This window comes from Poecile atricapillus, chromosome 2, assembly GCF_030490865.1.
Source record: "Poecile atricapillus isolate bPoeAtr1 chromosome 2, bPoeAtr1.hap1, whole genome shotgun sequence".
In the NCBI taxonomy this organism is placed as follows: Eukaryota; Metazoa; Chordata; class Aves; order Passeriformes; family Paridae; genus Poecile; species Poecile atricapillus.
In genome coordinates, this window is record NC_081250.1 from 19,286,538 (window position 1) to 19,303,492 (window position 16,955).

Sequence of the window (16,955 nt, forward strand, 5' to 3'; positions counted from 1 at the left end):
CATTGAAGTCTATGGTGCTTCTCAGTAAGGACTCACAATGAAATGGCAAAGAATAGAAACCCATTTATTTTAAATCTTATTTTTCTTACCCCATTGCCTAAGAAATGGTCCATAAGCTCTCTGGCAGCTAAAAGGATCTGTTGCCTTCACTTCAACCTACTGCTGAGAAATGAAAAATACACCTTTATACAAACCTGATAATTCACTTTTTAGTGAACACTGAAACTGAAAATCAGTCCAATGTCATTGTGAACTCCCATGAAATAATTTCACCATTGTGAAAATTCTCTCTTGTCTTCGCTTCTTACCAATCTGTATATCATGAGTTGTTTAGCAGGCTAGTAATCAGCAATGTACAAGAAACATTGTATTACTCCCAGAAAGCATTTATATTGTGCCTCAGGTTGGAAGGTTAATTTAGGATTGAAAAGTGTATTTCACTTATATAAATGTTGGAAAAATCTTTTTTCTTCTTTACCTGTCTTAAGATACTTTTCTCAATCACTGTGAACACTGATCAGTGCCCCTTGCACTGAAATGGTACAGATTTTTTCCTCAGTCTTTGAGATAACAGAGAAGACTTGAACCAAAGAGCAATACCCTTGCGCACCAAAGCTTTATTATATTTCTGATTACTGTGCATCCCCACACCTAAACAAATAACATGGCACATGTGCCAGTTCTGATACTGTAGGTGTCCACTGACAAGTGTTCTGCATGAACCATTGTGTCTCAGTCCACTAACAAAAACTACTGTGCAGTAGTAATCTGGTATCTTAGATAATTTTTCTTCTTGGACAAAGTTTATCCAGAATCTTCTTTCTATCAGGCTACAGCAGCTTAGGGCTCCTTTTCTTTAAAGAGAGGCAAAATAAATGTCTTACACCTGTAGGCCAGTACTGGTGTTCTGTCCCAGAAATTTTAGCACTGCTCTGATACGATGAACCCTTCTTTTTCTCCCACTGGTTCCACCTCAGCATAGGCAGGATGTCCAGATCCTCTTCTGAATTTCATTGCTGGCCATCTGCTTGGACGTCGCTACAACAGTAACAAGAAAATAAACTTTTATGAAGGGTACTACAATGAATTGTTAATAAAAAGATCTAACAATATCCTGCAATTTTGACCTCGCATACTAAACCACACTCCCTGTAGTTGTTATAGGAATAGAAGGGCGCAGTTCAGCAGCAGCAAAAGTCAGAGGAACTAATCCCTCCTTTCATGACTGTTCTCAAACATGTAAACAATTACCCCTACTCTTAGCAAAGAGGATGAAATAGCTCCTCTCTAAAATGGTTGATTATCAGATTTGTCATGTGAAGAACTAATGATCCACTAATATCTGGAGGATCTGCCCTAGTTCCTTCCTAGTTCTGCATATGGGAAATAGGTGGCAGAGTTGACAGGAGCTTTAATTAAAAAAATTATCTAGGATAAAATTCTGGCAGGCTTATGCAGGACTATGAAAATAATGACTTTCTATTTCAAGTGCTATAATTTTTACTTTAGTAGTTTACTTTGATCATTCAAATAAAATAAACATTTTTATTTAAACTCTTAAGAGCTTTGGGTACAAGAGCCTTAAGAATCCTAACCAATTTCCAATAGGAACTTGGGTGCCTGCTTTAGAAACAGCTAATAAACAGAGAAAATAAACAGCTATTTTCTAGGGCAGCTAAAGCAATTCCTGTATTATTATGGTATCTCTAGGGCTGAAAACTGCTTTAAACAATCTGCATTTTCAAACAAATTTATGTCATGTAAGGCTCAGATTTTGGGTGACCAATCTGAAATTATGTCAAAGGGAATAGCTTTCAGGAAAATAGGGAAACTCCTTAATTGAGTCAGTGAGAAGAAAAAGCTTTCCTAAAAAGATTTTTCCCTATTAAAATTTTTATCTGCCAAATATACTGATTTATTTCTCTTTACTGAAAAGTGTTACAATGTGCTTGAAAGGAGGGCTAGAAGATACAGCTACTTATATAGAAACATTGCAGGAAAATGAGAGGAGAATCAATGAAAACAACTTACAGCCTATATTTTCATTGACAGTTCAAAAGTTAAATAATTTTACTTTATGATCTTTCTTCTGAATATAAACACTGCATTTGATTTTCTGTCCCTATAACACCCCATTTTTATTTCCTTTCAATCACAAAGGATACGTCATGCTGCTGAGGGGTGTTTTTGGTGATTTGCTGTTAGTGACCATAGCACAGCCATGATATTTTGCTGGGACTCATGGTGCTGTTGGGCAGGAGTCACTAGAGAAACCTTGAGGTGCCACTGAACCTTGCTCCCAAAAAACCACACAGCTAACTGCAGGTACAGCACAAAGTCTTCCTCAGTGATCCTTGTCAGGAATATACCACATAAAAACAACTGCTTCCTTTTCCTCCCATTGCAGATCAGGTTACTTTTGAGGTGTTCAGAGTTAAATTCTGTTTGGCAGGTAATTTAAAATCCCAGGCCTTTCAGTGCAGCACCATCTGACAAAGTAGGTAAGGCAGAACACTATCTTCTTTAATGGATGTCTCTTCCTAACAAGAAAACTTAGTGTATTCAAACTTTAGAGAGTTTTTTTTAACCCAAGCTTGATTCTATGTGTTTTCAAAATTAAGAAGGACAGTTTGGTTACTGCTAAAGAAAAAGGGTCATATTCCGTTTTCAGGCTCACTAAAGTAAATCAAGAATAATGCAATTAAATGTAAAGGGTTTATTTCAGATTTACACTGGTACGAATGAGAAAGGAATTTGAGGGAGAAGTCTCTAATGAAAATGGAAAAGGAAAAAACACTGGAAAAGGAGCAGGAAAGAATAACTAGAAACTACCAAAATGGCAACATGTAAGGATGAGCTTTTAATATACTAAGCTGCTAACTAATTTTATCATGTACCTATGATTAGTTACTACTTCATTGCTACATTGATGATAGATACTAAATTTACCATTTTATGCTACTCTTTTTAATTGACCTTTCCAGATGATTAGTTATGGAACAGATGTGTATCAGTTTTAATGATACAAAGCCATAAGACATAAATATGACCTGTTTTTCCAGAAATGAAGGAAAAGACTTGAAGGTCATCTTCTAATATTGCAGTTACAGTTTTTTGCAGTTTCTTGTCACGTCTGAGGTGAGATTTTCCCTTTACAGTGATTGTTTAATTTCAGCTTCATTATGTGCATGGTGACAGTTTTAAAAGAGAGCACTGACAAACTATCAGTTCATTACCTTATGTAACCCCTCAAAGGCTGTAAAAATATTTCAGCTTTGACTGAAAAAAACAAAAGTAACTTGATAGGTATTGGGAGATACAAAGTTCCTTCAATTACTGAAGCAGCTCAGGAAAAAAACCTAATGCATTCTTCCTCCTCTTTCTCTGTGAAGGCTAATTAAAAAACAGCCCACCCCTCCAACCAAACCAACTAAAACACACCAAAAAACCCCACCAAACCCAAACCAAACTGGGAGAAAGCAAGCTGGGTATTTAATTAACTAATTCTCTATTTTAGCACGAAAAAATATGTTTCTTCCTCTGGAATCAGAACACTTAAAGGAAATCCTCTGAGCTGTGGCTGGAGAGTTGTAACTCCTTCTTCCTTTCAGTGTATTACAAAGCAGGAAAACAGGACTAGTATTTTTTTCATTTTTTGAAGTTTCCTTGAGTTCACTATTTTAAGCAATGAAATTGAGAGAAAAGCACTTGTGGCCCTACACGACCAGGATGCAGAAGAAATATGACATGCAGGAAAATAATTTATGATACACATTAAAAAAGTTAGTTCCTATTGAAGATCAGTAAGATAAAAGGAAAATATCCAGCAGTTCAATAATCCATGGAAAGTGAGGTCAACCTTTCATGTTTCCTACATTATGTCTCTTTACACCATTGCTGGTGGTGTGCAGGATGTTTGACTTCCTGCAGAAATACAAAGATTAAAATAAGGATATTTATATCCATCTTGCAGAAGGGGCAGAACTTACACCTTTCGTCTTCATTCTGAGGGAAAACAGAGGGGATTCCACCTATTAAAACTAAAGGGTGAAAACTGGAGTAACTTCTCACTCTGCTTGCAAGGAAAGTGCATTCCAACTGTATTCTTGTTCTTGATCAGTTTCTTTTGACATCTTTCAATATCAGGGATTTTTTAAGCCTTATAGGGCCTCGTTTATCCATGAAAATCATAGGATCTTATTTAGACATGTTAAAAAAAGTTTTGACACATATCTGAGTGCAGTTAATTGAATATAGTCTAAATAAAACTCAGTTGTTATGATCTGATCATAGTTTCTAGTGTTACAGTCAATTTTTTTCAGGTTGCTAGCCATAGACCACCTTATTTCCTGCCGAACAATAACCAATACTACAAGACCAGTTACAGGAGGAAGGACAGTTGTGTAAAGTTGTGTTGAAATACTGGTATCTGAAGATTGAGCCCCTCATTCTGAGAGGTTTTGATGCTGACATTATCACTATCTCTAAAATTTATTTCACATACCACTGTTCATCTGAGATGATAATTTATCAAAAGCAGTTGTAATAATGTATATTTTGTTAGCTGCAGCAATTATGAGTTTTTACATTTCCTTTCATACATCTGCATGAAGACAAGTTTCTACCAGTAATGGACCGAAGGAACTTGGCAACAGGTATTACATATCTGATATTCTTACATCCTAGCCTCTATTATCCCCATCTTATCCTTAAGTCTATATTTCCCTGAGTACACAAAAACGGAATGAGAACAATTCTGTACAGATCCGCAATTTCAGAAGAGCAGTGAAGAAAAAATGAAATATTTACCCCTCTGTCATCTCCTCAACCCTGCCACACACATTTTGTTCCGAAAGATTTTTAAAACACTATCAAAAGTTTCTTTGTATATTTCAACCAGCATAAAATCTCAGAGGGCTTGTGCATGCATCAGCTCTTCATTTGTATTCAGCAGTAAAACTGAACAGTGGATTTCATGACATGTGCACACTCTTTTAAAAACTGAATTTACATTAATATAAATACTTGACATAGCATGAGAAGGTCAATCTTTCAAAGTCTTGACTCTCCAGAGCTCCCTAGTAAACTTGATTTACCACTAAACTATACAAAAGCTGAAGTTGTTGAGCACCTTTTAGACTGAACGCTCTGGCACAACTTAGTCTCCTCTGTCCATTGATTTTTTCTGTATTTCAATCTTTCCAACTTCCAGAGGACTGGTTTACTGTGTCTACTGAAGGGCTGCACCTTACATTTCCACTGATGCCAATTTCTTTGTCTAATTCAGGAGTATAGGCACATTTATAACTATTTAAAAGCTGTACTCTTTAACCACACTTTGTCAAGAGAGCCTATTTAACTCTGATGATATGGAAATATGCAAATATGGAGCTATCCAAATTCTGGGTTTATTGTCAAAACTTCAGAAAATCTCTTGTGACTTACTAAAATAGATTAAGAAAAAGGAAACAAAATTACAGTAAGGTCTTACTAAATGACCAAATGTTGATCTGATACTATTCAAGATCCATTAGTCTAAGTACTTGTCCAGTGTTAATTTGCCTGAATAGTCAAGTTTCATGTAAAAAGTAAAGATCTTTCTGTTACCAATTACCTTGACCATAACATACATTTTTGTGCTCAAAGTTACCTGAAATTTGTGTGTCAGTCTTTAATTTCTTCTAGAAACACCCAAATTATTTGGCAAATCGCAGTCGGAAGTGAATGAAGCTACCAATATCTGAAATTATACTTCTGATATATTTTCCCAGGAATAAGAAAAGAACAATTGCCTGACATCATGTTAAACTCGTATTTTGAAGAAACTGTTTTCAAGTAAGGATTGCTTCAGACTTAAGATTCAGTAGAGTCATTTACTGGCTTCATTTATTTTTCTTTTTGATAGAACTACTTGTTTAATGTATCTTTTTGTGATTTAAACCATCTTTCTATAATGGTTTCTGCAGTCTTATGTTCATCTGAGGAGTTGGCAGCTGAAGGACGAGAAACAAAATGCCTCCTTCCTCAACACCTTTGACTTTTATTGTCAGTGTTGATTATTTATTTTAGTGCTTCTCCCTTGTGGTCGATTTAGGTTTCCCTTGCTGAATTGCTGGTTCCTGCTGAACTGGATAAGCTTTGGAAAAATAACTTTACTATCAGTACTGGGCAATGACAGAGAGATCAATGACAATACCCCAAATGCCAGGATACTGCAGGACTTTGAAAGAAGGGAAAAATGATACCTGTTCTCTTCTTTTTAATCATCATCTTAATGAAAAGCAATTCAGCCTGAACATCTGGACAAAAACTAATTGATGACCATGTTAAGCCTATTTCAAACATAATCCCCTGTAAAAAACAATGGGCCATGTCCCAGGAGAAAGCAGCAGAGCTGTGTGAGCTCCATCAGCTGGTTTAGACAGCTGAGGATCTAATTATTTTTACAAAAAACCCTTTTTTAAAAAAAAATCTCTCTCCTATTTACTTATTTTTTGAAGATACACTGTATTTGTGATATTAATGCAGAAACCTAGAAATGGTGCATGGAAAACATGGCTGGATGTCAAATCTAGCTCTTATTTGTGTTGTGCTGTTATAAGCAGTGAGGTAAAATGGTGAGCCAGAAATGCCCATTAATTTCCTGAGCTCTGAATACCAAGAACTCCAGCATTTTAAACTATTTTCTCATATAATTTCCTTCCTCTAAGCAGATAGGTGATGAGCAGAAGGTCAAAATCTGAAGAAAATCTGCAGCTAGATGTGTGTGCCAGTGAATGTCTTCAGATACCAAAATACAATCCCCTATACAGCTAATCATTAAAAAAACCCCAGTATTTATTGCTTTCTCAGACCACCCTACCTAGGGCTCAGTATTTAGAAGTCATCCTCAGTTCATGCTAACACTCTAAATGCTGTCAGCTTTAAGTGAGGCAGAGTTAAATGACAGGAATGCAGATCCATTCATGCTGGCTGGTCTTTATGGTATAAAACAGTCCCAGCCTTATTTCATTTACTAGCGAAGACATAATTTAAGTTAAATCAAGGACATAATTTAAGTTAAATAATGGATTTAAGGTGCATGCAAATCATGGAGTCAAGGTGCATCCTCCATGCTCTGATCACACATTATTATTTATTTGTTGAAGATCTGCAGCTGTTTTTTATTTCCTCCCTCCCTGTCTTTTTCCTGAAGGTCACTCCCTGGCTTGATAGCACCAGTTCAACTTTCTGTGTAGCCATTAAAACAGACTCCTGAAATTACCCATCTTAAACATCTGAGATTAAGAAAACAACCAACAGAAAAAGGTGTGTGCATGTGTGTGATGTGTGTACATGTATGTTTCTAAGCAGCTGAACCAGCAAAATAAAGCTCTGGAATACCTCCAAGGAGCCTGGGAACATGAAGGCAAAAGCTGTGACCTTCAAACTAGGATCTAAACTCAAAAGAATGTTAATTTTTAACCACAGACATCCACAGTGCTCTTCAATGTGTGACATATTAACTACTATTAATACATAGATAGCCACTAATACGTAAGCTCTGAATTCATTCATAGTCTTACAGCTTTGGAGTCCACATATGTTAATAAGTTTTGTAATTATAAGCTGAAAACAAGAGAAAGACTCTTTTGTCTGAGGTTAAGAAGTCTTAATTTGAAATGTCATTTTAGACTCCTTAAAATCCTTTGCCCCCAGAGAATCACCAAAGTAAAATTTTATTCAGCTGTTATCAAGCCTCGCGTAATCATGCTTGTCAATGGTATCATTGTGTCCATCTGGGAAGAGGCATCCCAGTGTTTCACTCCTTACCTTATCACAGAATCACAAAATATTCCGAGTTGGAAGGGACCCACAAGGGACATTGAGTCCAACTCCCAGCCCAGCACAGCACCATCCCTAAAAGTCACAACATGTGCCTGTGAGTATTGCCAAATGCTCCTTGAGCTCTGCCAGGCTTGGTGCTGTGACCACATCCCTGGGGAGCTGTTCCAGTGCCCAACCACCATGTGGGTGAAGAATATTTTCTAACCTAAACATTTCCTGACACAACCTCAGGCCATTCCCTCAGGTCCTGTCACTGGTCACCAGAGAGAAGAGATCAGTGCCTGCCCCTCCTCTTCCCCTCATGAGGAAGTTGTGGATTCCAATGAGGTCTCTCCTCAGTCTCCTCCAGGCTGAACAGACCAAGTGACTTCAGCCACCGTAAGTGGCAACTAAGATTGCTCTCCTTTGGACTCCCTCTAATAAATATTTTTCTTACATCGTAGCACCCAGAACCACTCCCAGCACTCAAGGTGAGGCCGCCGCAGCTCAGAGCAGAGCGGGACAATCCCCTCCCTTGCCTGGCTGGCCATGCTGTGCCTGGTACCCCCCAGGACAGGGCTGGCCCTCCTGGCTGCCAGGGCACTGCTGATTCATGTTCAACTTGCCTTGGACCAGGACCTCCAGGTCCCTTTCCATGGCACTGCTCTCCAGCCTCTCATTCCCCAGTCTGTCTGTACATCCACAGCTGCCCCATCCCAGGTGCAGAATCTGACACTTTCCCTTGTTGAGCTTCATGTGGTTTGTTGAACTGGACATCTTGTGCAGAAGACACTGTGAGAACCATCCTTGAAAGCTTTACTGAAATCCAAAAATCTCATAATCAGCTGTCTCTCCTTGACAAACCAGCTGGGTTACCTTGTCACAAAAGTCAGGTTTGATGAGGCCTCTCATGAGACCATGCGGGCTGTGACCAGTGACTGAGTTGTCTTTAAGGTGTGTTTCAACATCTCCCAGAATAATCTTCTCCATAATTTTACCAGGAACTGAAGTGAGACTGACAGGCCTGTAGTTTACAGGGTCCTCCTTCTTGCCTTTTTTGAAAGTTCAGATGGCTTACACCAGCTTCCAGTCAGCTGCAACTTCTCCATATTCCCAAGACTGCTCAAAAATCATTGAGAGGTTCTGCGATGACATCATCCAGCTCTTTGAGAATTCCTGAATGAATCCCACCAGGCTCTATAGATTTGTAAGAATCCAGCTGGAGCAGCAGATCCTGCACAATTTCAAGTTTGACTGGGAGTTGATCATTCTCACAGTCACAGTCCTCCAGCTCAGGGCACCCTTGGCCCATCATCATGTTGAAGACAGAGGCAAAGAATGTGTTAAACACCTCTGCCTTGTCTCTGTCCCTGTTTGTGAGGAGACCATCTTCATCCTGTGATGGGACAATGCTGTTTCTACATTGCCAGTTGCCATTGGTATATTTGAAAAAACTCTTTTTATTGTTCCCCGCAGCTCTGGCTGGCTTCAACTCCAGCTGAGCTTTGGCCACACAGATTTTCTCCCTACAGTCGCCAGCAGTGGTTCTGTGTTTTTCCCATGTCACCTGGCCTTGCTTCCACTGGGCATACACTTTCCTTTTTTGCCTTATTTCTAAGAGAAGATTCCTGTTCTGCCAAGGTGGCCTTCTGCCTCACCTGCTTGACTTCTGATATTTGGGAACTGCCTGCTCCTGTGCCCTTAGGAGGTGATGTTTAAAGAGTGACCAACACTGACAGATGCCAGCATCTGCAAAAACATGTTCCCAGACAATCTTACTCACTATTCCTTGAGGAGTCTGAGGTCTACTTTCCTCAGGTCCAGAGTTGAGGTTTTTGCATTTTTCCTTCTGTTAACAGAGATTTTAAACCCAATTGCTTCGTGATCACTGTGGCCAAGATGGCCACCAATCTCCACTTCCTCACAAGATCCACCCTGTTGACAATCAGGAGATCAAGGAAGGCATCTTTCCAAGATGGCTCCCTTAGGACCTGTTCCATAAAGTTGTCATCCAGGTTTTTAGGAATATTCTGGCCTGGGTTCTACCAGGTGTGTGATGCTCCCAGTTAATTTCTGACAAGCTGAAGTCTCCCATAAGGACAAGGGCAGTTGACTTGGAAGAGTCCCTCAGTTCCTCAAATAATTGCTTTTTTCTTTCATTTCATCATTGTCCTGGCCAGGAGGTCTATAGGGGACTCCCATGATGGCATCTGCATTATTTGTTTGTCCCTTGATTCTTACCCAGAGGCTCTCAACTGTGCCATTGCCAGCTGTGAGCTCTATACATTCTACCCCTTCTGTTCCATAGAGTGCCACCCCTCCACCTCTCCTGCCCTACCTGTCCCTCCTGAAGAGCCTGTAACCATCCCACAGGGCATTCCAGTCACAGGATCCATCCCACCAGGTTTCACTTCTCAGCTGTGGCCAGATCATATTGCCCTTGGTCTCCAATGGAAGAGCACTCTAATGAGCTGAGGTAAATTTCAAGCCTCAAAAGGACTTTGGGTAACAATATAAGGAAGGAAAGGAAGGAAAACACAAAGTGTACAAGTGAAAACTACTTTCAACAGAATTCAACAGAATGACTAGGCTGGAAGAGACCTTCAAGATCATCGAGTCCAGCCCATGACCTAACACCACAATTAGACCATGGCACTGAGTGCCACATCCAGTCTTTTTTTAAACACATCTAGGGATGGTGACTCCACCACCTCTCTGGGCAGACCATTCCAGTACTTTATTATTCTTTCCATGAAAAACTTTTTTTTAATATCCAATCCGTATTTCCCTTGGCATATCTTGAGACTGTCCTCTTGTTCTGTCAGTTGCAGCCTGGTGAAACTGACCAACCTCCACCTGACTGCAAACACCCTTCAGGAAGTTGTAGAGAGTGATAAGGTCACCTCTGAGTCTCCTTTTCTCCAGGCTAAACAACCCTAGTCCTTTCTTGTGTCATGTAACCCTTCTGTCCACAGATAACTGGGTGCAAACATGCAAAAGACAACTGAATAAAAAGTAGTCAGACTAATACCTCATTCCTCAATTTTCTAAATGTTCTCTTGGCATTAATTGCTCTCAAGGCCTGGGTTCAAATATATACATAAATAATTAGAGATTAAAAATATAGGAAAAAGGTAGAATATGAGGGAAAAGAAAGGAAGAATTAACATTTAAAACTAAAGTGGCAATTTTGCCCACAGCTCATTGAAATCTGAGAAAATCCATCTGACTCAGCTGGAAATTTCTCTACTCCTCTCTACATTGAGCTCTGGACCTCTAGATCACATGTGCTACGACCTGTTTCACAGATATGCAAGCTATAGCATTCAGGGCACCACGATTGGCTTCTTGGCCATCAAACCTCACATCTTGAATGCAAGTATACTACATAAATTAGTAATTAAATCAATCACTTTTAATTGTGATTATAACGCACTGTAACTAGTGTGTAGTGATATATATTATACCTAGATTTACATAAACTTTGTTGAGAAAGTCATGAAGAGCATTATTTGACATTGACCCTACTTTACAAAAATCAGTCCAAATTATCTCAAAATATACTCAAGAGACACAGACTTCCTCAGGGTAAGAGTATGTAATGGGATTAAAGAGAGGAAACAATTGGCAACTAAATAAAATTCAATGGGGAGGAAATACTGCAAGGTTAATGATAAGTAAATAGAAAACCAAGGCATGCAACATCTCTTCTGTCACTCTGCAAGCTAATCATTTGTCAATATTTACTCTTAGCTCTTAGGAAGAGCCTGCATTCATTGGAACTTTGACTTTAAAAGCTGATAATTATGTCTTTGGGCCACCACAGAAGTGTCCAACCTAAGCAATGAAACACATGTTGAACAGTGTAGAGGCTGGAAGAAACAGAAAGCTGTGCATTTTGATTTGAATCTTCTACATGCTTAACAAAAAGTAAAATATTTCTGAAAATGTGTTGAACTGTTTGGATGGTATTGTTTTAAAACTGTACAGTACCACAGGCAAATTGAATAGCACTGGCATTTAAGACTTCTCAAACTCTGTTCAAAATACCTATTTTTATTCCTGTTGGGGCTTCACACGTGTGTTCTGCTCAACAGGCATGAACAAAAACCCCTAGGGTTTTTTCTTCAGGGAAGCATTTTCTTGAGACTTAAAAGGTAAAAAAAAGTAATAGAATAATGTTCCTAAATTCTAAGACAATAGCTTTTCTAACAAATGGTATTTTTCCTGGCTTGTGTTCCTTGTTTATTTAAACCAACTAGTGCACTCAGGATATCATTTAATGGTGTTCAGAGGTGCCACAAGAGATTGCCATTATCAGTGGAAGGGTAAACATCACAAAGTGTGGGTGTATTTATTCTTATCTGGGAGAGCTCCCTTCATGAGAAACATGAGTTGGATTTGAGATGAGCTATGTGAGACCCTGAGTGAGGAGGTAAGTGTATGTTGGGTGATATCTGCAAAGAGCACAAGGAAGAAAGAGACTTAAAGTGTCAGATACAGGATTTGTTTATTATACTGTTCTTTATTCAGTAACCAGTCATGACTATAAAACAAATCAACTAAAAATTCCTTACACAGCCCTTAACCTAAAAAACCCCAACAAAATCCGACTGAAAATTACATTTTACCTACCAAATAATTACAGTATCTTAGTAAAAAGAAATTTCTCTATTAATTATACTAGAGTTTTGAAGGAATGCTATGTTTAATGTCTATATGATGCCTCCATAAAGTAACTTGAAAAGTAAAGGCAAATGTGCCAGGTTCCTGTTCCTTCTTTTGGCCAGCCTTAGAGTTATACTAATTATTAATGATGGACAAACTGATGCGGATCTTGATTTGGCTTGAAGACTTGATAGCAGACTACAGTGTACTTGTAATTTTTTAGACATCTGCAGAAGGGAGATGCCTGTCCATCTGTCACATCTTGTTTGAACTGAGCAATGTGCTTATTAATCAAGAGAGTCATAGGAAACAGTATTATTTTCTGAAATATTTATGTGCTTGTTCTCATTTCATGACCAAGGCAATGGCAATACTCCTGAGCTCTTTTCCTAGAACAGCAACATCAGATCCATATTTCATTCATTTCCCATAAATAATACAGCTTTTCTCCTCTGCTGTGTGGGATATCATGTTATCTGTATCAGTTTACTCAAATATTTTTCAATTGCACAAATGCAATAAAGAATGATTTCTTGTAACGCTGGGTTATTTATACCAGTTTTGCCTGATTATTTCTTGTACTTCATTTTCAAAAGGCAAGACTGGGAAGATATTTTCTTTGCATTTGAAACATGTAAATCCTATAAATCAGATGAATATAAGAATAATAAATACTACTTAAAGTTTTTAGAACTGATCAAACAACTTTTTTCTTTGAAAATTAAATTATTAAACTTATTAAAAGCAATTAGATTTCCAGAATGGATTACCTTGTTCTGTTCTAATCTTGTGATACAAAAAATGGTTTTAGAGTTTTCAAATTTGCCTAAGTATTCTGAAGTACAGTCATCCCCTATTCCATCCCTTGTGGTTTTCCCACTACATCAGTGTTTGCACCACTCACAGGGAAAGACAACCCCTTTGTGACTAACAATTTTTACAATTCTTGCTAATGCTGATTCTTTGCAAGTACCACAATTATCCTAGGAACCAATAGAGAATGTTGGTTATATCCTGTTTTGCATAAATTTTATTTTGACTGATTTCTCCTTTGCTTTATACAGAAACTTTGTTTTTCCATTTATTCTAAATGACTACATTGCTTGCTAAAAGGCATGTTAGCTTTGACTAATAATAGATTAATAGATGGATTAATGGCACCTTAGGATTAAATTCAGTGGAATGGGCTTAACAACACTGATTAAGGCACCCTTGTCTGCATGATGAGTATGATATCCATGAAAGAAAGAAATTAACATCCCCTTCCTCCATTTATAACAAAAATAAATAAATAAATGTATAGTGTAATTTGGTTTTTCTCTTCTTAAAAAGTATTGTTGCTATTTACTTAGCCTTTTCTATCACACTATGACAGATAAGAAACTTGCTTTTAGTAGAGTGAAAGAATAGAAATCCAATCTGTGTAAATTTAACTGGTGTGTGAAGAAAAGAAAGGGACAAAACCTTCTATTTCATAGAAGGTCTTCAGTGGAATTTTGTTTGTCTACATCAATAGTGAACTGCCTTGAAATGCTGCATAAACATGATAGAAACCTTTGTGTTATTATATGGACTCTATTCCCCAATGGTTAGCACAATTACATTACTAGAACAGGAATACTGATAAACAATTCATTTTGAATTCTGTCACTAGTATTCCATCTAAGAAGAATATTTATTATAATATGATGTTAAAGATGAATCATTCTGTTCATGTTCATGTCTCACTTCAATTCTCATTGCTGTCACTAAGAATAAATGTCTATATCTTCCTGGTCCAGGCTTTTACCTAAGCAACCCCTAAGGTATGTCCCCAGTGACACTTCCAGAGGTTTTGCATCTTCACTGTTGTGCAATAGTAAGTGTCCAGGCTCTTCATAGTAAGGGAATACCACAAGTGGGGCCTGAGAACAGTCATCCCTTTCCTTCACGTTCAGCAAATCTATACTTAGCACATGGCAGAAGAATATTCCCGAGTTTAAAAAAAAAGAAACCACAAGGAGGTGCAGGTCTTCGTGGGTTTTGTAGACACAAATGCCTAGGGCGAGTTTTCCTCTCTTCTATTTTTGTCTATGTGGAGCTGGACTGACTAAATGTCAGCATCTACAACGTAGGTATCTGCACCTATCTATTTGTCTATTTGTGGGAGAAAAATGTCAATTCATCTAACCCAAAAGGCGATGTCTCAAATAGGTAAGATGAATCATGGTCTAAAAGAGTCTGTTCCTCTCTACACTAAATAGATAGAGCAGAAGAAATGATAGATGTTAAAAATTAGGTGAAAATAATCTTTTCCACACTCTATACAAAGTGTAAAAAGATTCCTCCTTTAAATGATGCAAGGAACAGCTAATACAAATTTCCAGCTAAAAACTTACTAGAAGTCAGCTTTTCTGTAGAATTAAGAATGAATACTGTTTTCTTCCCCTCACAGAAAAATTACAGAAAAATGGTATGTCCTGAAATAAAATGGCAGCGCACAGGAAAGGTAGTGGGAAAATGCTGTTGTGAGGAAAATGAAGGTCAGGAAAGAGAAGTAGTGTGGTATCTGACTTATATCTCTTAGATATATGTCCTGTCTGAAAGCAGTAGTAATAGCAATAGTAGCTAAAGGAACGGAGCGACAAACATGCTGAGAACAAAACAACTGCTGGGAGAGCTCCTTTTCTTCAAAGACTGCACTAGGAACACAAAGATACTTTCTGATTCAGTTAAGAAAGATCTATTTTGGAGACTCCAAATGCCCTAGCCAAGAGTAGTGATGCAGTGTGTTACTCTTGTCTTACCTCTATAAAGAAGAGACTAGCTGCTGATGTTGGGTGATGATACATGTAGACAGTCACGAGGATGGCTGCAGCCACAACGAGGACCAGGACTAGAATGCCGACAATTAATCCAGCATGGAGTGTTCCACCTTTCTTCTCTGCCGCACTGTCATCCGTTGAAGCTGCACAAAGAGCACACTTCTTAGCACGGCAACTAATGCCTTACCCATTCCATTACACAGATGGAAACTGAGCATTTGCTTTTTCTGTGTTACATAGACCTCATTTTCTACAGCCCACGTTGTTACATAGACCTCATTTTCTACAGCCCAAGTTGGAAAAAGATATTAGATGTCTCTTTCCTACAACCGAGTACTCTCATAATCTTAATGAAGAGATTTTCAAATGTTTTACTGATTCTAATTCAATAAATGATATTAACATCCTTCCTTTTGATTGTAAAATGGACAGTCTGAAGTTCTTAATTATCTTCATAATACATTTTGCTTTGATTTTCTTATAAAATTATTGCAATTGTCCCACAGACAAAAAAGTAGTAATTGAATTAATTTTGAACATTTTATTTTTCTTTAAATATTCCAGTTGAGACACGCCACAAACTCTTGTGAGATCTAGCTATTGAACACATTCAGAAAGCCTTATTCATTAGCTTGTAGAAGAGTTTGGAACCAATCTTTGTAACTAAATCAGAGAGCCAAAAGTGCAACAGATGGATGAAAATGATCTTGCAATATTTTGATCTTGGTCTGAATGGAACACTCATCATACCAAAGTATTACAGAGGACCATTCCTTTATTAAACTTGATACCAAGAGGCCACTCATGCTATGCTGCTGTCTGGATAAAAGAGGGTTGTCTCTGTCACAAGCAACTTTTCAGAAGTGCTTCCAGATAAGTGACTGAAAGTCTTTCAACAACAGTGTAGCCTTTGGAGGAAAAGTTTCTCAATATATCAACCAACACCAGTAGAACTTCTCCTCCTTCATCATAGTCTTGTATACGAGAATTACTGTTCTGCCCACTTCTGCAGGCAAAGAGCCATTCAGAAGTCCTAGGTTTAAGAAATACCAGTAGAACACTCGTAATTTAACTTCACAGACTTCCATCATTCTCCTAAATGTTCTTCACCCAGAGGGTTCCAGGGAAGTGGTCACAGCAGCGAGCCTGAGAGAGTACAAGAAGCATTTGGACAATGCTCTCAGGCACACAATATGACACTTGGGGATGGTTCAGTGCAGGGCCAGGAGTTGGACTCTATGGTCTATGTGGGTCTCTCCCAACTCAGCATATTCTGTGAGTCTGTGATATTCCCACTGCTTTCTGCTTTTCTGGAAATCCTTCTAATCACTTTAATATGTTACTCCATACAACACCTGTCTCTGGTCTTGCTTATGAGAAATTTTCTTTCAGTTCCACTTTTAAATTTCCTCTCACCATGCTTGTTTGGCAAGCTGACTATAATGAAAATCATTGATCTCTGCAACCCTCCTTTTGGCTGAACTATTTGTTTGGTTGTCTTAGTGTGCTGTTCTTTGAGGTCAGGGACTCCCTTTTATTTGTTCTTTGAAGACAGATATGGGTTATGAATATCACTTCAAACAGATCACTGTTGTTATTAATAGGAAAAAGAACAATATTATAATAAATGTAACAATAAATGTACCTGGTCTTTTACCATTCATCTGATTGGAATAG

General features: G+C 38.1%; 1 protein-coding gene across 1 annotated transcript in view; it reads right to left on the reverse strand.

Annotated features, from left to right (window-relative positions):
- Positions 1 to 602: 602 nt before the first annotated feature.
- Positions 603 to 16,955, reverse strand: part of PLXDC2 (plexin domain containing 2) — a 253,345-nt gene continuing 236,992 nt past the window's right edge. The window contains exons 13-14 of the mRNA XM_058832909.1: positions 15,261 to 15,421; positions 603 to 1,038 (exon numbers count right to left, since the gene is read on the reverse strand). Of these exons, the coding sequence (XP_058688892.1) occupies positions 922 to 1,038; positions 15,261 to 15,421 (278 nt within the window). The 3' untranslated portion in view covers positions 603 to 921. The remainder of the gene's footprint in view (positions 1,039 to 15,260; positions 15,422 to 16,955) is intronic.